Source organism: Echiichthys vipera (genome assembly GCF_963691815.1).
Source record: "Echiichthys vipera genome assembly, chromosome: 18".
Classification (NCBI taxonomy): domain Eukaryota; kingdom Metazoa; phylum Chordata; class Actinopteri; order Perciformes; family Trachinidae; genus Echiichthys; species Echiichthys vipera.
In genome coordinates, this window is record NC_139843.1 from 13,821,372 (window position 1) to 13,845,542 (window position 24,171).

A 24,171-nucleotide genomic window follows, 5' to 3' on the forward strand; every position below is an offset into this window, starting at 1 on the left:
ATCTAGAGTGGTGGAGTGGTGGCCGCTGTACATCACAATATATATTTTTTCCATTTCAGCAGGAAGGCACAAAGGGGCGTCATACTGTACCAATGGGTGTTCTTTGTTGTCAGACTGTGGCCTTCTGATGTTTGGAGTTTGACAAAAATATACACTACCTTGAGCTAAATTTCAGCTAACGTAACACATTGCTAATAAAACTGTAAAACTCCATCCATTATGGGTCGGTTAGCCATTGTTAGGGCAGATTAACGGCTACCTACCAATGGTGTTTTCACTTCACTAATGCAACAACACTGTCAGCACAGCACTACCATCTCTGTGGCTGCTTTCTACAGGGGGAATTAACAGCTGCATGCTTTGTTACACACCAGAAATACAGTGGGAACGGACAAGAAGGCCAATGTTTCATTTATTAGAGGAATTGGCTTTGTAAATTTATGTTCAGCAGCGCAAGTCCGACGTATTATACTTGCACAAGTGGACAAGTGGGCCGCGTGTCATTTCCCACTGTAAAACAAAATGTAAACTGATCTCAATTACAGGATGCTATTACCGGGGGATTGGAAGTGTTTTTAAATGTTGCAGGGAGGGCAGTTTTGTGTTGGCCATTTGAAGTTTACAGGACCCCAAAGCAAATACTAAGTAGGCTGTTTATGAAGCGTAATTCAAGGCAATTAATTATTCAACATACCTTCACTAGAGCCATATCTCTGAGGTTTTTCACCTTAAAACTTCATGTGGTCAACTCTTACGCATTGTCAGTCATATCCGAGTATGTACTACTTGTGTTTGTGTTAAACTGTATTAATGTGGCCAAACATTTGTCTAAAACACCTGAACATTACGCTTCACGTGATAAAATGTCTGGTGCTTTATTCAACGGGCCTATTGTAGGTGTTAAATCTCTGAATATCAAATAATATTTTGCTTTTCTGTCTTGAAAAAAGAAAGACATATCATAACTCGCATTTTCTTGTTTTGTCCTGTCTTGTCTGTCTTGTCTCTCTGTCCTCGTCTGTCCTCTACATGTCATTATGATTTGATAACATTTTCAATTTCTAATGCTTAATTTACTCTCTTCACTTATGTGCTTCTTTCCAATTCCTTCTTATAACATGTTAACCCTCATGTTCATGTTTCAATACTTTGTAACCTTCATAACATCTGAATATGGAATATTTGCCATAACATGCCCAAACATTTCAACTATGATTTACTTGCATTTTATTTGCATATGATATCTAAACAATAACACATAATATAATATAATATAATATAATATAATATAATATAATATAATATAATATACTGATCAATGGTTAAAATTATTTTCTTAAAGCAACGGGCTATGAGAAATCTCGCAGTCTCAATAACATATCGGGAATGGCTGGGTCATCATTGCGGCTTGCTCCTATCACTAGCCCGGCGTTTGAAACCTACGAGGCCCCAGGACCACTGCGCCGCTGTCGCTCCCCCATCCCTTCCATTTTGTAGCAAAAAAAAGGATGTTCATGATCGGATGATAAGAGATGCAGTGGATAAACTGTGGACTGATTGCATTGAAGCCTCCATTTGGATTGTACACCGTGCAGAAACAATAGCAATAACATAAAACGAACTTGAATGTAGAATAAGTAATGACCCCTTGTCTTGTGAATCTAATGGTTTATGATGCATGCATCAGGTTAGCTGGCGGAGTCATTTACAAAGTACACTGTTATTTTACATTATTAGAATAAGAAACTGTGTTGGTTAGTAAATAAAATGGTATCAGAGATTTAGAAAAACGTAAAAACGTGCACAGTTACATTTTGAAATGTAGGATTAAGTGTGTAGATGATGACATCCATTTTTAAATGATCTGGACCAAACAGAATTGAGCTCACAACACGGTCCAGAAAAATAACCATACTTCAGTTCATTTAGCCAAAGAGAAAAATACATTTATAGATTAGATTGATGTTGAAAAAAGATTTCTACTTTATTTCTTCTGTGAATATTGATGTATGTAAACTAAAGCGTAGACATACTTTTGGTAGTTCTCTCTAAAAGACAGACTCGGCTTCTATAAGTCTCAGTTTTAACACTTCCTTTTATATCTCACCATTGTTACATCATTGGACACTTTATGTTGATAGTTTACACAGCAAAAGCTAAGAGATGTCAAAAACTGAAGGAAAAAAAAAAAACTTAGCTTAAATGAAAAGAATTGTACCATAAGAGCTATCTCAATTGTGAAAATTATAGTTTATTTTATTACATTGCTGTTAGGATCCCATGTATGCAATTGCTACCTTCCAATGTACAGTTAAAGGTCTATTCAGTCACTTTACTTAGCAGTTGCAAGCATGTTGTCTAATACATTTCTATACACAAAGTATCATCTTAAGCATCATATGCAATTATAACAATCATATTACAAAACAAAACATTTACATTTAATTTAAATGAAATGTCCACATTTTTTGTTTCAAATAATTTACTCAAATGTTTTAATTATTTGTCCAAATACAATGTAGGCTGTCAGATTTGCAAACAATGAGCCACAAGTTTAGAAGTTGACAAAGGCGAAGGTTTAATTTAACAAGAGGGGGAGCAGGATGAGATTAGTTGGCGTTGGGAGATGAGGGTCATGTAATTGAGGTAAAGCTATAACACTAGCTTGTTCCTTCCTGCACTACTTGCCTTAGGCAGTATATCACACCACTGACTGTGGATTTGTAAAAACGTGATTTTATACATAGAAAGTAAACCATTTAAAGTCTTTACAGTCAACAGATGAACAGTAAGTTATTGCTATTTTTTTTTTTACCACATCCATGCTTATGTTTATGTGCATAAGGTTTCTGGTTCTTATGAAAACCGAATAAGCTAATGTCATTTAATGTTGGTGCTTTACACCCAGTTGATTCTGCTTAAAGGCAGACGGGTAGTAATGTACCAGGGTTTAACATGTTTTCTGTATTTGAAACCGTAGGAAAATATGTCCATGGTTATAGACATTGTTAGGGTAGCTGAGGACCTCACCAGTACAGCTGTCTGGCTAGCGACATGCCAACTGCGTTTTGTCTCCCAGGCAGTCTTAGCACAATTAAGCTATCACGTCCTCCGTTAATAATCTCTATTTGATGATAGTAAATGACTGAGTGGACCTTTGAAGAAACACTTAAGACAGCCATGTAAATTAAGTATGTACTTATAGGTCTCATTTTTTAAAGAAATCTGAATGAAATGTATTTAGAAAGCTACATAAAAGTTACATTACACTGAGTGCAGCAAATGTACTTATGTCAAATATTAAGGATTAATTACTACACCTACTATACTTAAAACAAATACGTACACAGCACTTTACTAACAATCTATGACAATTTACTAACCATAAAATTTGCATGTTGGGATAAGACACATATATTACAAAAAAACGACCCAATGAAACGTCTCTAACTGAGGATATTCAGCTTTTCTAAATATCTGTTTTGCTTTCAAAATATATATTTTTCCATATTTGTTTTTGTTTAAATGTTTGCCTAAAACAGTATAAAAATACAATGATCTTTGAAAAAATATGACAGTGGTTACAACATCCCATTCCCCTCAATAATTTCCCATCCCATCAAGAAACAATCTCTTTTAGGCAATTTATAGCTTTTTTTTTTAAACTGAGGTCCTACCTCAGACTGCCATCCTCACATGAAAATAGATCTAATGTTAAGGTTAAGCAAAAAAGTAAAAAAAAAAAAAGAACGAAAAGAAAGTAATAAGACATTCACATATGCAATAAGCATGCAATATTATTTTAATGCTGGGAAACCTGCTGTGCACATACATATGTAAATAAGCAGATCTATTTTTTAACCTTAAAAATCGGCAGTCTTGTATTAACTTTGATTTAGCTAACAAGTATTACAATGACATCATGAGCCATTTGTCTTGCTTTTATTTCAAGTCAATGTGGTCTTACTGGTACTTCAAACTTGTGGTGACTGCCATTTTTTTGTTTGTTTTACTTTTGTAATAATTTTATGGTTCTTCACTTTTACTTGGTAATGTATATTTCATTGTAAGGAATGACTTTGCTGTACCACTGATTGTCTAAAATAACATTTGTGAAAAAAAAGATACAATGTTGTATTTAACGGTCCTTACGTTCTTTGACAAACAGAAGTGTAGCAAGACTGAAATCATGAGGAAACCTGTATGTGCTTTAGAATCGACAGTTTTTTGCAGCTGTAAAGGGAGAGCATTTAGAGTCTTTTCTTGGTTAGAGAGTCAGGTCCTGATATTACTGTCATAATCTATGGTCCCAATTGACATTTTATTTATAAAAAAAAAAATCATTGTGCTTCCAGACACCTCAACTTTGAGAATTTAGATATGCAGTATTATGATTCAGGATGAAAGCTATGACATCACTTGAATGTTTGCTTGAATCTGTTGTTGAGAAGTTCGAGAGGCTTGCAAAAGTTGTAGTGTCTCATTAATGATAAATCCTGAGCATACAGTCACTGCAAGGAGTAATGCTTGCCTGGCTTTGTCAGATACGGGCTCTTAAAGGCCATGGCACATATTTTCAGACTGACATTGCCAATAGTCGTGCTTATACTTAGTATAGTTACATTTCACTGTTATAGTGTCAAAAAATTATAATAATTTAGTGTTGTCTGAAAATATCTGAAACAGCATGTGGAGCTTCGTTTCTCCAGTGAATCCAAGCATTTTTTGACAGCAACCTGAACTAAGGGGAAGGTAGGGAAACTCTGGGATAGTACTGTACATTTTTAAATTGATTTAACTTGCAGGAAAATGTTTTGTGAACATGTAAAGAGTACAGTGGCACACATGGACTGAAAGTTGGTCCGTCATTTTTGCTAGCATCACTTCTCTCAGTGCACAAAACCTCATTCCACCTTTTAAGCGCACAAACACACTGTATAATCTTAAAATGACTCCAAATGTGGATCTTACTATTGCGGTACTTTGAATCACACTGCTGTACCACTTCATTAGGAATGTACATTCTCTGTTAAAGTCAAGGGAAATGTCCATCCATCTTACATGATCTGCAGTGAAATGTTTTTATGCTACAACTGACTGAAAATGGCTTAGGAATAACATAATCCCAAACCGTGGTTACACTTGCCTTTTTCAACGCGACTTTTGTCAACCGTTCAGGCTTGGACGCATAAGTGTAAAGTCTGTATGCTCCGAGATCAACTCTTGCTTGCAGTTGGGGTTCTGATCAGCCGGACCTCATGCCGAGGCGGCTTGGCTAGCACTGATTTGGGATCTTAATGAGGCGTGGACTGCGTGTGGCCGCAATCTGGATTATTTCTTTTCTCCTGAATGAGAGCAAAAGGAACCTGCGCTGGTTTCTGAAATGAGCCATTCTGCATAATGAGTATTCTGCCCTACAGTTTCATTTTCAGCTGTATAAGAGTCCTGTTTAAAGGTATAATATGCAATAAGTTACTGTTTTTACTGCATTCTGAGTCTGCCCCTCCTTTTCTCCCCTTTTTAATGGCCAGAGAGAGATAGAGAGAGAGAGCAGCGATGGGTCGGTCAAGCGGGCTGTATTGTATTAGTATTTTTAAATTAATACCACATATTATACCTTTAAGTTAATGCTGTTGAAAAAAACATTTCCTGGTTTTACTACTACACATTGAAATGACAGGGGACTTATTATTGAAGAGTTTACAGAAAATTAAATGTTTATCACAGAATTAGTGGAGTTGTGTTATTGGCTATTCTTCAGTAAACAAAAAGGGTGGGAGCACCATTACAGAATAAACAAAATCTAAAAAAGGAAGAAGGCTCTCACACACCAAGTGCCAGTTTGAATGCGCCTAATGCGCGGGAATAATACTTAACCACATGGAAACATATCCGATCACAAACTGATCGGGCAAGGTCGCCCTGAAGTGTGGACACAGCTGAGTTCTGATACGGCGCATCTGGTCATGAAAGTCGCGCTGCAAAGAAAAGTTTAACCACGGCCTCACACATCCCTACCTTAATTCTGAGATTCACAATGGTAGAGGTACTGGATTTGTTCATATCTGCTTTGTGTTTTATCAAAATTGATCTGAATAACGTCAGAATTGTGGTTCGGTTGAGCTGTAAGAGACATATCACAAAGTTGTGGCCAATGCAAATCACCTAGGACACTCTGACGCACACATAGTTTAAGTACAGAAAATAGGCAGATGTAAGTGCCTCTATGAGGCCCCCGTAGGCTCTGATGTCAAGTTAGGAGTTCTTGAAAACTAGCTAGATTTAACTAGCTAAACCTTTCGAAGCAATGCTTAATAGGTCAGTGGTTATTATTCAATATGTACATATCTGTATCTACACATGTGAATACATTAAAGTCATATGCAATTAATATATGTATGTATACTTTGTAAATATGGGGCAGGACGTTTCACATGAAAAGGTTTTACCCTTTGTAAAAGTACACCTCTTAACCCGATTTTCTGGTTATATGTACATACAGATTAGGTCTGTATTATCAAAAATGGTATGGTATGTTTTTTATTATTTCACGTTACATTTTCTACGTTAAGTTTTAAAGCATACCATTATTAATTCAGCTGTAATGACGAAGGGAAATTCTGAGTGCGTTCTTTGTTCTATGTTGTTTGCTTGGACAAGAGCTGGTCTTACATGGAGGTAAATGCACTGTTTTCTATTGAATATAAATGTACAGTACATGTTGTGGCTAATGTACCCTGAAAGACATGTATGGTACAATTGCAGCTTTGAGAAAAAAAAAAGTTTTAGTAAGCATAAGAATACTAAAGCAGTTGTACAGTAACTACAGTTGTTTAATTTGGGAGACGGAGGGGAGAAAAATGCCGTTTGATTAACTTTGAATTGTGCAATGAGAAGAGTGACACCAGGTGCGTCGGTTGTGAGTTAAGGTGCAACACATAATGGCTGTGCGTGCGCAGCGGCTGCTTTGGCACTATTTCAAGATGTTACGGGTGCCAGAACAACGACAAAAAGACAGGAAAGTCTGGTTTATGTCCAAGCAAACAATTCAATAATGGATTATGTCTTTAACACAGAAGAAAACTTATTGAAGAATTCATAAATCTGGCACGTATTGGGGAAATTACACCAGTTTATGCACCTGACAACAGTCCTCCAACGGTCCTGTTGCTCTTAATAATATCTGTATGATATTATATATCGTTACTTAAAATGTACATCACTACTAAGTGTAAGCTTAACAGGTGAGCATTAATCGGTTATATTAATATAGGGCTGGGCGATATGATGGTGTATATTGTCAAAACAATGTAAGAATGTCTATCATATATATTTTTTTACATATTCTTTCTCTCGCTGAACTGCCTTAAGGCAATATTTCCACCATTTGGAAGATGTTTTACCGGTCTGATCCTTGCATGTTACAGTATGTTCATTTGGCACCTATGTTCTTAATAAAATGAAAAACAATTTAGTACTAATCTTTTGTCAGGTATTCACTTCACCCAGCCCTAGATTAATAGCTGCTGATCTTCCTCAAAATGTAAGCCATATTTTCTTGTAGTATGAGGGCCTTAACTCTAAATTCCTAAGATTTTACTTTACAACTTGTCTTTAGAAAATATGTAAATACTGTGTCTCGCTAACCACTTTTCCCTGGAGAAAACTGCAACTATACAGTGGGAATTGAAAGAGGAAGAGGGTGAAAAGAAGAGCCGGCTGGAAGAGCTAATGCGGCTGCAATAAAGGATCATGTTTGTAGCGGGTTAATCTTTGTTGGTGAGACCACAGTGGAAATGTGTAATCTCCCGGTAAATAATGCATGATGCCAGTACATGTGATATAAGAACTGTTTGCCATAACTGTAGGCAATCATTTAAAAATGCTCAACCTACTGTTGGTGACAAACCTTTTCTTGAATTTGCACCGATGTGTTCTTTTAAATGGGAAAACTAACATGAATAGAGTATGTTTGTATGTGTCCATCTGTCAAAAATGTGTTTTTCCATGAAGTGAACATATTCATTCAAATGAAAAGGTTGGAACACACAAACAAGCACACACACACACACACACACACACACACACACACACAGACAGACACACACACACACACAGACAGACACACACAGACACACACGCACACGCACACACACACACACACACACACACACACACACACACACACACACACACACACACACACACAGACAGACACACACAGACACACACGCACACGCACACACACACACTAACACACACACACACACTAGCTTGTGAATAACGGGTCATTATCTCCCTATCACCTAATCTTGTTTAAAATGCTTTGTACATAATTACCTCATGTAAAGACGGTGATTTGGCAGAGCGCAGAGCAGAGTGCTGGTCAGTTGGCTAGCAGCTTGATTCATTTAGTCTTTTTCTAATATTGCCAGCCACCACTTTTATTGTTACCATTTCTTTCTCTATTTTGTTATTCAAGATGAACTTGTTTGCAAAAATTCCTGTCTGTTTGTTGGAGATAGATGTCTTTGTAGATGGATTAGAGTTGTCATTGCAGTTTAAATGTGTGCACTTCATTCTGACATGCACAGCAGTTTGCAGGTAATGGTAATCCCTGATTACTTCTCTATTGTACATACTGTTAGTGACACTATGAAACTGTTTTATGGAAAATAATGTAATTGGCAAATTCCAATTGAGATTGGTTAATAGCAGTGCTCAACTAATATGAACCAATCTATACACATGTGCTTACTTGTAGTGTTACACATTTTTTGTTACAATTACACTTAACATCATTTCTTACAAATTCTGTTTATTCTCTGTGAACTTAATATTCATGGATTTCTGTTCTTGTCTTCACAGTGTTAAGTTTCTAGCATTCGCCTTCTCTGTAATGAGGAGTCAGTAACCTGTAAACACAAATTTGCGGTGGGAGCCACGTAATCGACAAGTGTGACACGGATGGACAGTTTAAAGGAGATCTTTGGGGTGACAAGAGAGAAACCAGAGGTTAATCATGAATTAAGAAATCACATGGTCTGCTCCTCACGTTGTTACCAAAGCAGCCTCTTGGAACTCCAACCACATTTTTTGACAACTGTCTGATTGAGCGTTTTTTTTTCCTTTCCCTTTTTTCGGCAAACTCACTGAGCATTGCACTGACACACTTTTTTGGGGAGAGACAAAGGACTCCTGATTACACATTCCAGATGACATCTCTCTGACAACAATATACTCGCCATCTTGTATGATGACTAACTCAGCACCATCTACAGCGCTGAACAACTGAGCAACTTCACAAGTTTCCAGAAAAAAACAACAACAAAAAAACACTTGTCTTCACAAAGGACTGAATGAACAATGTAGCATCTTTGCTAACATATTGTAGCATTTGTTGGCTGGGAAATAACTTGACTTAACCCATCAACAGTTGGAAAAGAGAGGAATTTATGCATTCAAGGGAACTTTTAGATGTCATTTTCCTCTTTGGTTCCTTTCCAGTGAAGAAAAACAAATTTAGTACATGAGAGACAAAGGATTGGTCTTACTCGTTAAAACACTTCCACACATTCCAACAAAAATATGCACTAAATTCAGTGCTTATGAAATCAATCACACATACACAGTATAAACCAACATCCATACTTTAACCCCTCATTCAAGTTTAGCACTTCTATAGCATGTTTGCCACTGAACCAATGTCTTCCATTCACTTCTGTCCGACTGAAACACTGCCCTCTTCACAAGTACTGAGATAATCCTTAACAGCACTAACTATGAAGCTGAACAAATGAAGCACATGTAGCATCAACTCAATCAGGTGGTGGACATTTGGACTCACCAGAAGAAAATGGTGAAAAAAGACTTATCTTTATCTCTCATGTACTGCCTGTGGGATACCAAAGGTCCTGTAGCAAGCACTTGCTGAATGACCTTCTGTAATGTATAGTAGATTAGGAGGAATATTCCATTTAGGATGATGTACTTGTACTCACCCTTACACTGCCCATTTCCTCCTTTTGGTACAAACACATTCCTCTAAAAGTACTTTAACTGCCACAAGCATCCCATATGCACATTTAAATATGACAAGTATTTTATCCCCATGCCTGACTGACACAGTGCTCAGTAATGAGGAACAAAAAGACTGACTCAAGGAGACAAAACAAAAGTCCCAGAGACAATTGTCAGTCTTTTTTCAGTACCGAGGGATATTGGCCTCCTTAAATAACAATGAAAAGGACAACCCTGCCACAAGGACACTATTTACGTCACACGAAACTGTCCATTAGATGGAACTTCTGTGTTATCATTTTGAGAGGGACCAATCAGATAAATGCTACTCCTAACACAAAGGCCAACACTGCCAATTAGGCACAAGAATCTCCAGATGAATACTGCCCCATCTCTCTCTTGTCCCTCTTGCTGCCAACGACTGCTGCTCGGGCAAGTCGATGTCAAGGTAAGGATGGCCCATCATGGGAGCCCTTAGGCAAAGGGGAAAATGAGAAGAAATGGACCAAGAGTAGATCACGTGTAGGAAGTGTACAAAGAGAACAAATCTATATTTTGATAAACAAATCAACTATCCATGGCTTCGGAGGAAGTTTCTGAGCAGCAAAGGTCCAGAATGGAAGAAAGAAAAAAAAAAAGATGCAAATGTTAATAGAAAATTTGGCATCATGAAATGGTGTCAAAGGCCTGGAAAAAGATGGGAATTGAATATTTTGTTATGGGGAGTGGGCAACGTTCATTTCCCCACAAGCACCGGGAAAATGTTTTTTTTTTTTTCTTTTTTGAAAGACAATGACAAATGACTCTTGCCTATAAAGAACTGTGGATCACAAAGGATGGACGCTGAGATAAACAAATGAAAAAAAAAATAAGATAATGCATTTTTGTAACTTTGTTTACCAGCATGACTAGTTTGCATGACTGTCTTTTCTGCAAGCCCTTAGTTGAAGACAAGGGTGCTAGAGATACAAAAAAGTATATATAAAATGAATTAAAAAAAGATTATATGCAATTAATGTTTTAAAAAAGATTATAATGAAAGAGAAGAGCTATATTTTGTTTTTGAAAAGTAACAAAATGTGAATATTGAAACATGTATGTTTGCAATGTACACCCTGAACTATGTTTCGTTTGATGAAATCTCTCTGCTACTACTGCCCTACATTCCCCTATTCCAGTGTTTTTGACCACTGCCATAGTTTTACCTTGTTATGCATCCAGCGGTATATTTTTTAACCATTTAATCAACAGTGATCATACAAGACTTTGCCAAATTATCGCATTTGCGCAAAGGTTTGTTTGTTATTAATCACAAAGTCCATGTTTTCCTTCTTGAATCATTTGCACAACTACCGTAGCAGCAGCAGCAGCAGCAGTTCTAAAACCACAGCTCTCCATACCACAACTTTGACTGCTTGATTAGCGCTCATAGTTTGCTTTTTTCTTTGGCAATAATACAAGATTTGTCACATGATTGTAGCAGGGCAAATGGAGAACCTCGAGAGTATCTTCAGCGCCTCAGTATTAAAAGAGATTTGTAAAGGCCTTGGATGTCCCATGGCAGGATTTTGCTGGGATAGGCAGTTCTGTTCCACTAGTCCTAAGTAGAAAAATGGGAGTACATGTGCAGATTATCCAATAATGACCAATAACAAACTATGAAAGAAACTATACTGGCGAAACAATCAAGAGAGATTTCAGGTTTGCATGGAACCGACTGCCATTCCAAAGTTTGTGTGTGGTTTAAAGGACTCAGGTGTGTCGATGGTGTGTGTGGACGTAGGTGTTTTCTTTCTAACATAATAAATTCTAGTATATAGATAACGATAATGTGAACACCTCACCGTGATGTGTAAAAAACGCATGCATTATGACTTGATAATCTCTCGAGGGGGGGAACAGAGTCTTGACATATCCCCTTAGCCTATCATTGTTCGTCATGAATCCAGTCCTGATAATTATGAACACTGTGCCGTGTCGTAGAGCAGAAACGTCTTCCTTCGAGAGGCAACTGAAAACTACTCACACTCACAGTGTCAGCATGAGTGTGTAGAGGTAGCTCGTCTTTGTTTTTTTTAGATGGTCAGGTCTTTGCATTCGTCCGTTACCCGTGGAGTTATCGTCATCTCAGCTGGCTTAGTTGGCAGCTCGTTGCAGCACACAACACAGTCACGTGAGCACCAATCAAAGAGACCCAGAGCTTCCAAAATGATGTCAGTGAAGTACTTTAAATGTTGCGAGAAAGAGAGGATGAGCGATACCAGTGTCAACCGAGGAAGGATTGATGTAAAAAAAACAAAAAAACACTTAAAAAGAAAAAAAAACAATCTCATTGCCGAGTGTTCTCCAAGCACTTCATACTTGGTTTGGTTTTCCAAGTGAGTTTCAGGCCCTGCTGGTTCAGGGTGCAGCTCAGGCAGCTGAATGGTCCTCTGTCCATTCCCATTAAATTACAGTTAGGAGGCTCACCAGAATATTATGTGATGTAGACTACCTAGACTATTCAAGGTTTTACAGGTTCTAGAGCTCTCTGTTTGCAAAAATGATCCGTGGCATTTTGTTTCGGTCTTTTATCTTTTTAAAGCTCCCGATTTCATTTCCCATTTTAGAAGGCATTAAGCAACTACGGCTTCGATGGTCACACCATCGCTTATGAATATTTCAGAGGTAAACGTCTAGCAATGGTGTGCACACTTACAAAAACTTTGTGCGTCACCCAGCTGCTTGTGTTTGTGTTCACAGCAGAATACTGTCTTTTCCCTACCTTATTTTTCACCATTGCGTTTGCCATTTCTTTTACATTATCTACATTGTGACTGCTCTGCCAGTGCCAGGCTGAACAAGATGTCTTTCCTTTTCTATTGCATAATACTGCCATTTGATTTAGTCATGTTGAACAGAATGATGTTACAATGTTGAGAGTGCTAAGTCTGTTTTATTTTCCAACGTTTGCTATTGACAATGTTACAGATATCCCGTGTAACATTCACATAACCAAAATAACATAAATGCTTTACATTGTAAGCAGGAGCCAATGTTAACCCTTATGGCTACTACATGTTGTGACAATATTATCACTCTACAGGTGTTTGGAAGGTGTTATGTGGTCCTTGGTTTACACATCCTCCATGATACCCTATTGCTTTTCTTTGTTCTTGTTTCTGTTGAATATATTTTTGTTTGTTTTTAAATGGTATGCAATCCGCACCACGAATGCCACTGATCGACACTTACTGTATGCTCCCTGAGACACAGATGTTCTGTCATCAGTTCAGATGATTGCAACCACAAGTGTAGTGGCTTTATCGCTTTCCATAAAGTGACTCCGCAATCACGCTACTCTAAAAATATTTTATTTTACAAAGTATTTAGACTAGAGTTGTTTTAGAGGAAATGTAATCATACTAACAGATTTTTATCGAAGATATTAAATATATTATTTTAATCAGAGATAAGGTTACGCACACCACAAGAGTCATACCGATATACATACGTCTAATATTACAGGCTAACATAAGGCATTAACGTAAGCATTCCAAAGATACAAGATGTGTGTTCATTTTACATGCCATCACATTGTGTAAAACAGACTTAGGTACTAGTCCATTGTACTGTGGTCTTAGTAGGAGAGTGAATGGGGAGAAGAGGAGGTGACTGGAGTATCTGGTTGTGACTTATGCCGGATTTTATTTTTGAAATGTTGGGACACAAAGAACAACTCATCAAGAACTGTATAAAGTATATTTCAATGGAATGTTCATGATCTATCTTTTTATATTTTGAAGAAAAAATAGAAACATATCAATAAAGTGTCATAATTGAACATATTTCTACTCTTGAGACTTAAAATGTATGAATGTCAATGCGATCTAATGTGAACCAATCTCCATAGCAGCTTGAATGAATAACTGATCAACAGTCATGAGATGCTTTTTCAGAGGCATTAAAAATTGCTTAAAATCATTGAAATGAACTTAAAATAAATGAAAAAGTGACATCAACGGTGTGTCAGTTTGTTTACGATTTTTCTAACTGACCAAACGTGTGCTCCTGTGCGTACAGACTTCTGTACTGACTGTCATAGTTAACGCTATTCATCAGCCTGTCAGGTACGGGATACCACAACCCCGGTGAGGTGTGGACAATGAAAATCCAAAGTCTTCCAAGAAACTGAAGGATGACACATTTAATTTGCAATTTGCGTTTAAGGATATTGGGTATTTTGATGCCAGCCCTTTCAACCAACGGACCAACCGTGAAGTTTCTTTTGCATTACACCATTTTAGCGACTAAAATAAGGCCGTGTCATATTATGGTAATCTATAAATTTGAGGTCAGTTGTAAAGTGACAGGATATTTGAGAATGATGAGGCAATATATGTGCTGGTTTCCTGGCTCGATATCAAATAACTGTAACTTAAACTTCTCATGTCCATGAAAGCGGACACCAACGTGCTGGAATAAGGAGCTGTAATATTTCTCAACCGACATCATATAATTATGCTCTCTCACTAAAATTAAAACATTAAAACACAACACAACATTAAAACACAAGCACCTATATAGGTGAGTCTTCAAATAGAAAGATAGTTAGCAGAGTTAAAGGTGATTGATAGTTGTTTACAACCTACCACAGACACATTATAAGTCATGGCAAGGGGACAGTCTTTGAAAATCAGCAATTTAGGTAAATCAAAGTATAACAGAAGTGGACAGTTAAAGCTCTTAATAAAGACACCTGAGCGGTGGGACAAAATTACTTATTTATCTCAGAACTGCTTATTGGATACTGCTTATGTACCATACATTGGAGTAAGGACCACATGTTAAGAAATGGCAATGTGGTCTGATGAGTCATCTATTTTCTACTCATGGATACCCACCGTCTGTTTCAAATGATCTATGTGGTGTTGACTCTGCGGTGGTATATGCAGCCATTTCATGGAAGTCACAAGGTCTCATAATCACTCTGCATAGCTGCATGAAAGCTAAATAATGTAAATCCTTTTTTTTTTTTTTAGCTGAAGTAGGAGCATCTACTTCTCTTTCACAGTATTCCCTTATTCAGGATGATGATGCACAAACCTAAAAATAACACTGCATTTCTATGGGGCATCATTTTGTGTTTGATTCCCACATCCATGTAACACCCCAAAAAACAGAAGAATGTCTTACTGCATTCAATCTATACTTGATATTTATATAGTGTTGATTATTATATCACACACTCCTTGAGCTTATTGCTTTCAAAAACTCATTTACACAAAGGGTTGTCAGATTCATATTGAGCAGTTTGAGCTGACATGATATGTGATCAAATGTAGCAGCCCAGCGAGCAGTGTATTTTTTTGTGACTGTAGGCAGCAGTGAGGAAATGTCGGCAGAGGCACCCCTTCAGTTTTTCCTCTTTTTTTTGCCAAAACATCACCTCCCTCTGGTGGTGATACATAGTAGTGTCGGCTTTTCTACATTCAGATGGATGAGGACCTATGACTAAAAACAGTAGATCAGATTGATTGGTTGACGTAGTCTTTATGTATTCCATTGTTTTTGTCATTTATTTACACTAAGAGTACTAATCTTCAATTTAAAAATGATGTTATGATTAAGAAAGTGCTACGCAATGTGACAAGACCTCCACGATTCCATTATATACTTGAAACATCACAAAACAAATTTGCCCTTTATTTGAGGGCCATGACTTGGAGGTGATGGTAAATAGGAGGCAGAATCTGCAAATCACTTGTCTCTGACGGGGTCGCCGATCCCAGCTAACATCCGGGGTGAGGCAGGTACACCCTGGGCAGGACGCCGGCCTATCGCAGGGCACATAGAGACAAACAGAGACAGACAACCATTCACACTCTCATTCACACATACGGGCACTTGAGAGTCATCAATTAACCTAACACCTGCATGTCTTTGGACTGTGGGAGGAAACCGGAGAACACGGAGAGAACCCCCGCAGACACGGGGAGAACATGCAAACTCCACACAGAAGGAACCCAGCCCGGATTCAACCAGGAACCCCACAGTGCTAACCACCACACCACCGTGCCACCCTAGAAGGCAGATAAGAGTCTCATCAACACTCATCACCTCGACGAGAAATGTCGTTGTATCAAACCTCGTCAAACCTCTATTAGTCAGAATGTTATTTTTATGAACCCATTTATCATACCGACATAACTGCAATCACTAAAGATTGTGAAGTGTGCGGGGGGCCCAGACCCCTTGCTCAGACAATTCCCATTTTCAAATTGGACCTTCATTTTGATCTATACTACACACCTGTAAATCTTTGTGACTGTATCTTGCATGGTTGGGACAACGTCTGGCAGTAGACTACCATATAAACAACCAGCAAAAATACACACAAGGTGAAAACAAAACCAGTAACTTTGTTGCGGCTGGTAAATGTTTATCATGAAAAAAATGGGCGATTTCTATGCATATTTCTATGACTATCTTTTAAGTTCCACTGTTTTTGTTTTTTAACTAATACATATTCAAATCAGATACTTTTGATATATTGAGGAACAGTGAGGAACCTCTGTCAGTCAGATAACCATGCTTGTTATAGGGGGTAACACCATGAAGTGCCAGGCAGAGGTGACATTTGATAGTGAGGTTGAAGGTTGTCTTGCCTCATAGCTAAAATGGAGGGAAAGGGGACGGGGAGGGGTGGAGGGATCTGGCAGAGATTGAATTTCAACAGGACAGCATTCCCAAAAAATTTTAAGACAGACAACGTGAGGCAGCAAGGGACAGGATAAGATCTGTGGATGTTCCCTGAGCAAACAACTGGAAGCAAACTTTTTGCGTCCAACCCGGTCAGAGAAACAGCCAAACAAGGACATTGTGTATATGACAGCTGACATGACAACAGAGAGGAAGACGAGCAACGTGATGAGTCACGGGAGACGAACGATGTGATTTTTCATCCTGCCATTAGCCTCTGTCAGCAGCTGTTTTACACTTAGTGAGTAAATGCTTTCCTCTCGCTAACTGGGTACTAACATTGTTTGTTGTTTGTCCGTTTTTTTTTAATCCACAGTTCATCTTTTCAATTAAATAAATTACAAAAGTAACTTTTTTTAATTACAACTTTTTGGTTAATGTGCAACTGTGATGAAATGTCATAGAAAATATTTACTATACAAACAGACACTGCTACAGTATCTTCCCTTAAGCTGCTTGCTTCCAATTTCACCTGTAATGCTTATTAACTGAAAACCATATCCACTGATGGAACTGTCACTCTGGTTTCAGACAGGGTTTGCTTTTAAGTCCAGTTGTTCTGTGGTTTGGCCTGGGAAACACACAGGAATGGACAGCCTTGACCCGCAGGACGACGACGAGAGGGGAGGCAGAGGTAAAGAGAGTGATGGAGAGATTGATAAACAGCTGAAGAACCAGCTCAACTGTGAGGAAAAAGGGGAGAAGGAGCTCAAAGGGAACGAGAAGGAGAAGAAGAAAGAGAGCCGGCGATCTGGGTCTCTATGGAGGAATGGATGGGCGCTGAGTGAAAGACTGGCCATCAATGTCTCAGGGATGCGTTATGAAACGCAGCTTCGAACCTTAGCCCAATTCCCCGACTCCTTGCTTGGTGACCCTAGGCGCAGGTCACGGTTCTTTGACCCACTTCGAAACGAACTCTTCCTGGACCGGAACCGCGCCTGCTTCGATGCCATTCTGTACTTTTACCAGTCAGGCGGGAGGCTTCGGAGACCCACAAACATACCGCTGGATATCTTCATGGATGAGCTGATGTTCTACGAGCTTGGAGAGGACATCATGAACCGCTTCAAGGAGGACGAAGGTTTTCCAAAAGAGGAAGACAGACCGCTGCCATCCAATGAAATCCAGAAAAGACTGTGGATGCTGTTTGAGCACCCCGAGTCCTCATCAGGAGCACGTATTATAGCCATCATCAGTGTCATGGTCATTGTGGTGTCCATCCTCATTTTCTGCCTGGAGACACTGCCCGATTTCAGAAATGACAAGGAGGCACGAGAGGTAGGAAATGGGATTCAAGTGTATGTTTGAGAGGCAGGATAGTATGAAGATATGTCAAGGATGGAAGGTTGAGATTTCTTTAAGGGTTTCCAAATTTCCTGAGGGTTAGGTGGATGGCATGAGTAGAAATGGTGGCAAGTATCCTCCATTTACACAAATTTTCGGGCGACATTAGCAGAACTGGGAATGTGCATTGACAGGGGAAAGTGTAAATACAAAATTCCCATTTGGAGTATAGGTAGGGTAAATAAATAAATTTCATTCCGGAGCGATCCCAGATGGTTGAGTGGAGCTAGGCGGAGTCAAGACGGAGTCAAGGTGGAACAGAAGTCATCTGCCGAAAGTCCGGTTAGGTAGGTCTTAGGGATGACTGATAATTCACTATGATAGTTTATAATCACACAATGGAATCGATTCAATTACGTTGTCAAAACTGACAATAACAAGCACATTAACTCTTGGTTTTGGTTTTAAAATCAAAGTCTACATCAGTTGGATTACATGAATTTCACACTGATATACTGTGAATATCATCATAAATTGAGCTAAAGTGTTTATTCCCTACCCTTTACGTCCTGCTGATAGAAGAAGAAGAAAAAAGAAGAAGGAAAACATATATATCATCAAAACGCGAGTAAAATGTCTTTTGTAGATATTTGGCTTTATCATTTTTATTGCAGAGGCTGAACTATGTTATGGCCATATTTCGTCATGTGGATGACGCTTTACTTTCTGACCCTTACACTTTATACATAGGTGTATACAAAATAGGCTACATATTGTGTGTGTATACATACTATATATACATATGTCTGTGTGTGTGTGTGTGTGCGCGCGAGTGTGTGTGTGTGCGTGTGTGTGTGTGTGAAGAATTTGGCCAATCGCCCAGCCCTATAGGTTAAAAGATAAAGACTAAAGGTTTGGACATGAAAGGATATATTGTTGGTAGTCTTTTTTAAAAGTCTCTCCCTCCTGAAAAATAACCGTAAGACTCAATCTTTGCTCAATCTATATTTTTATATAATGGTTTTATGTTCAATATCACACCAATTAATTCAATGCCACTTGCTAAAACAGAGACAGTAAAAATCCAGATCAAACCACCTGGGTATAAGGTCTTGAGTGGGATGTGTGAGCCTCCCTGGGTCTAACTGAAACACGATATCACAGGAAGCAGGTGTTTGGGTAAACACACACTTGGTGAGTACTACAGTGTGTTAAAGGAAAAATACTGACATGGGGACAACTACTTGCCAATATGTCTGGAAGCAGACCAGAGAGAGGGAGAGTGAGGGAAGCTTATGGTGTGATTATTTTTGTCGGCTGTTAAATCTGATACACTCGGATTCAGGAAGTGCTAAAGGGTACAGGGAGTAACGGGTGGAGCCTGGAGTACAAAAAAAGGAAAGTAAGAAAGGACAGGGTGAGGAGATGGTTAGGTGTGTTAATAAAAGGTCACACAAGTGACCGAACACATCCGCAAAGGTGAGCCAAAGCCTTTCTGTGGCTTAAAACCGGACACTAAAAGGTCTCACAGGAGGAGAAGCATACGTTGGGTCATGTTAACACATTCCTCCAGGGCCGCTGTGCTAGGCCAGGCTGCCTTTGCACAAGGGAGCTGCCAGGAAACTGTACTGTAATTTACCCCCAGTCCCAGTAAGCTGTAGACCCACTGAACTGCATTGGCAATGTTACAAGGCTGCGGAGGCTATGGCGATGGATAGCAACCAAGGTAGAGATGGATGAGGAGACGCTCTCATGTTTCTCTTCGGAGATCTCACAGGGTTATATTTAGTTTAAGGAGAGCCCTTGGAGATGATAAACACATAGATGTCCACGTTTAGCAATAAACACTGTCACTGACCTGCTACTGAAAGGCATAAGGAATACTCTAAGTTTATTTAAACTACCCTGAAACTTTATATATTACACACAGCCCATTACAGCATACTAATCTGATCCCTTTTATATCCGTAACATCCGCGGTCACACTTTTGATTTTAAGTGTAAGATGATTTAAACAGCAACTATCCAATGCTTGAATGTAATGCCAATTCCGGACACGGAAGGCTGAAAGACAGGTGGACTGAAAAAGAGATAGGAGAAGCTATGACAGAAATGTAAAGCCGCAGATGTCACAAACGCTTCTATGAGGGTGTCAGAGGTGAGAAGTAATGGGATGGTGGACAACATACTGAAGGTCTATGTAGTTATGTAGTTTATAACGTGAAAATAATGGTATCTCAGTAGCAGTTTCTGTTTTTTTCGCTTTCTTGCCGAGACTCAGATGAGAATGCCAATATGTTGAATATGTAACTGGAGCCACTAGCTAGTTAGCGTAGCTTAGCATAAAGTCTTATAATTAGGGAAAACGGCTAGCTTGGCTGTGTCCAGAGGTAACAAAATTCACCTACCATCTATTTCTAGGAAAGACATGTTGCTTTCATGTCATTTTTACACTTTTGGTTTTTGCACATTTCAAACAAACAATATAATTTGTTAACAAGTTAGCTTTAGAGATGCTGGTAGGTGGATTAAGTCAGTCAGTTTCGAACAGACCCAGGCTAGCTGTTTCCCCTTGCTTCCAATCTTTGTGCTAAGCTAAGCAGGCTAGCTGCAGGCACCTACACAGTAGCAGTTAGACTTTTTTTTGGGCTTTGTGACAGAAAGGGTTTATTTTAAACCAAGCCACTAAACTTAACCGAGTAGTTTTGTTGCCTAAACGTTAAGAGATTTCTTGCCGAAAAGGTTTTCTGGCAGAAAGCCCAGAAGGCCAACTTCTCACATGTGCTAGTTCAAGCTTCATAATTGCTATACGCCCTTATGTGGGGTTAAAGTATTTATAGTTTGAAGATCCGTTTGCAAAATGGCAGCTGTAATTGTATATTTTCATTCTTGTTATTGTGATTTTCTGCCATACAACTATGCTTTATATCTTTCCTGTCTGTCCTTTCCTTTCCTTCAGGAATACTTTTACAAATACCACGCCCAGGCAAAGAACGTATCTGAGCACATGCCTCCTCCACAAAGTGTTTTCCATGACCCCTTTTTCCTGGTGGAGACCATATGTATATGCTGGTTCTCCTTCGAGCTCCTCATGCGCTTCACTTGCTGCCCCAGCAAGACGCACTTCTTCAAGGATGTCATGAACATCATCGATTTCAGTGCCATCCTGCCCTATTTTGTCACTCTGGGAACGGAGCTGGCCAAGGACAATGACGCCTCTCCAGCCACATCCTTGGCCATCATCAGAGTCATCCGGTTAGTGAGGGTGTTCAGGATCTTTAAGTTGTCTCGTCACTCTAAGGGCCTCCAGATCCTTGGTCAGACACTAAAGGCCAGCATGCGCGAGCTGGGCCTGCTAATCTTCTTCCTGTTTATTGGCGTCATCCTCTTCTCCAGTGCCATCTACTTTGCTGAGGCCGATCACACCAACACAGACTTTATCAGTATACCACATGCCTTCTGGTGGGCAGTTGTCACCATGACCACAGTGGGCTATGGTGACATGTACCCAGAGACAGTGTGGGGTAAGCTGGTGGGCTCAATGTGCGCCATCGCTGGTGTGCTCACCATCTCGCTGCCAGTGCCCGTCATAGTGTCCAACTTTAGCTACTTCTACCATCGGGAAACTGAATGCGAGGACAATACCGAGTACACCCACGTCCAGACAGGTCTGTGGGAGGACGAGGGGCCAGAAGGGAGGGAAATAGAGGAAGAGGATAGAGATCCAGAGGGAGATTATTATGCCATTGAAAGCATCTGCAACCCTCTAAATGGGACTCTGCTTGGTGGACTGTGTGCAGGGCAGAGCCCAGAGTTCAAAGGAAGAAACATGTATCTGAGGGAACCGCTGGTTACTCAAGTGTAGGGAGGGTGAGTGTTGTTTTGTACCATTTGACAAAGACAAGGAAAATAAATATGTGAAGTGAATGGAAGTAACAATGAAACAACATGAATGAAATGAGAAAAGATAAAGTAAAACTACAAATTTAACATAAATATGCCTACTAACTATACGTTTTAATTTTCTCTCCTTTTTCCTTTATTGGTATTTATTACAGCACTAGCCAGCCAGATGTCCCTGAAAGGCAACCTTCGTATAACATAGCTTTGAAAAAGCAAGTAAAGACAGTGAGTTTTGCATTCTCAGGGTCTTCATATAAATATAATGAGCTGTTATTTATTAATGCTATCAGCTTGTGTTTGAAAATAACTTTGTGAATGTCTGTTCTGTGCCTTGAAACTATGATGTCTTAGTACTGTCACTTTTTTTGGCTTAATGTTTGAAGTGGAAGTGGATAAGTTATTGGCAATATAGATGTCATGTCTCGTCAAAACTCAACCAAACACCAGCAGCACTGTCGCTGCAGACAGATTGAGATCTCTCAAAAACCAGCAACAACATTCTCAACATTCTCCTGTAAGTTATGTACAAAGTTCACATTTGTGTAGTTTTGGCTTACGTGACTGAAGCGACTGACATGACCTTTATCATGCTGTAATACAACACTGCTGCACTACTCAGTGAGACAGAGTTACCCATTTGTGTAAAAGGGGGACGTTTGGATTGCTATAACAAAAGTTATGTATTTACCTGCTTGATTATGCACTCAATGTTTTATTAAAGATTATATTTTATAAATTTTCTTAAAAGAAGCAGTGTTATTAATGTTTGCCTGTGGAATAATAATTATAAAAAATGTGGTGGTGCTACTGAAACAAATCATATTTACCTTTTAAATATAGCAGTGTTATTTTAAGATATTAAATATAACAAACTAGAGAAACACAATTATACTTAATCCTTCACTGCTTAGTCTACTCCAGAGGTCTGCCAGATTGAATCTGTGTTGCACTGATGTACGGCCGACCTTTTCCACAGCTACTAAGCTGTTATAAGCAGCAGGAGCTTCCAATAAAGCTGTTCTCAGTTTCACTGGAACACATAAGACTTTCCACGACATCACTGTGATGACCCATGGAAAGCATGTGTACTAATGTAACATTGCTAGTGTAAACGGCTTCAATGATGTGTTTTAGTTTGTGTTGTTTATGTTAAGGTAACACTTTGTAAAAAGGGCAAATACAGTACATTAAGATAAATCATTTGGAGGATTAAAACACAAATACTTTACCACTTTAAGAGATGGTCGTCAGGCAGCACTGAGATATATATTCGATTATAAAATAAAAAAATCAATAGGATCTTTAAAAATGTTTAAGCAAACTCAGGGCTTGGCATTCACAGTAGTAAGTAGCCATTGGCAACCATTTTGAGAAATTTGCAACCAATTTTTGGCCTTGTTTGCTATTTGTGGCTTTTTTTTAACATAAAAAGGGACAGCAAAACATGCACCCCGAGACATTAGTGATATTTACATATTGCTGTGTCAGCATGGAAACCACACAAATGCACGTGACAATGCTGCACATGCCCCGGTGCATTTACTCCATATTTTTACTCACATGTGCACACAGGCATTTATTTTAAAGATGATGGTGAAGCAACTTAAGTTGTTTAAATGTTGGGTGAAAAGCTCAACTAACCCGACAACATCGTTTTAACACCATGTCCCAACGGCATGCAACGCAGAATGTCCTAAGTGGCTGCGAGCAATGTGGCGTGTCGTTTTTAGCAGAAATTTTGTTTCTATTTAACCCTTTTGCACGCGTTGAAAGTGCTGCAGTGGACCCAAAAGAGCTGATCATGAAGTTGAAATGATGAATAACTAAACGATACCGCCTTTATTTTACAACCAGCCTAAATACATTTGTTGTTGTAACTAAACAGACCAGATAGGGTACAGCTATAGGAGGCTTTTGTATTTCACTTGAACGAAATACAAAAAGCTGACGTATAACTGTATAGTATCTAAATTGCTCAAACGTATAAGGTGGCTTAAAATGGCAACCATGTTTTCAGTTTTGGCAACCAAAAGCTGTTGCCTTGCTGCCAGCCTGGTTGTTTTAAAAGTTGCTGTTAATCCCTGAAACTGTAATCTTGTACAAATGGGTTATGTACATAATAGTGTTGTTGTTATCATTGTTTCAATATTTAAAAACTATTCTTGACAGTCTGGAAATAGTCATAACATGGGAGTAAATAGATTCACATGATAGTGGGTATTA

At 38.8% G+C, this 24,171-nt stretch overlaps 2 protein-coding genes across 4 annotated transcripts in view; both read left to right on the top strand.

Moving 5' to 3' along the window:
- The window catches only part of LOC310960836 (voltage-gated potassium channel KCNC1-like), a 52,191-nt gene extending 38,234 nt beyond the window's left edge, over positions 1-13,957 (top strand). Inside the window, 1 exon segment of the mRNA XM_083932661.1 lies at positions 8,869-13,957. The gene's annotated coding sequence lies outside the window, so the exon portion shown is untranslated.
- Positions 13,958-16,793: 2,836 nt separating this feature from the next.
- Positions 16,794-22,643, top strand: LOC310960838 (potassium voltage-gated channel subfamily A member 7-like). 3 transcript variants are annotated; one of them, XM_083932664.1, is made up of 4 exons: positions 16,794-17,002; positions 17,293-18,039; positions 21,005-21,915; positions 22,104-22,643. In XM_083932664.1, exons 2-3 carry the CDS (start codon positions 17,350-17,352, stop codon positions 21,908-21,910), a joined length of 1,596 nt encoding a protein of 531 aa, XP_083788790.1. In that variant the 5' UTR covers positions 16,794-17,002; positions 17,293-17,349; the 3' UTR covers positions 21,911-21,915; positions 22,104-22,643. The 3 variants fall into 3 exon arrangements, with proteins under 3 accessions (XP_083788790.1, XP_083788789.1, XP_083788791.1); XM_083932663.1 differs by having other exon boundaries at positions 21,005-22,643; XM_083932665.1 differs by having other exon boundaries at positions 17,297-18,039; positions 21,005-22,643.
- The last annotated feature ends 1,528 nt before the right edge of the window (positions 22,644-24,171 follow it).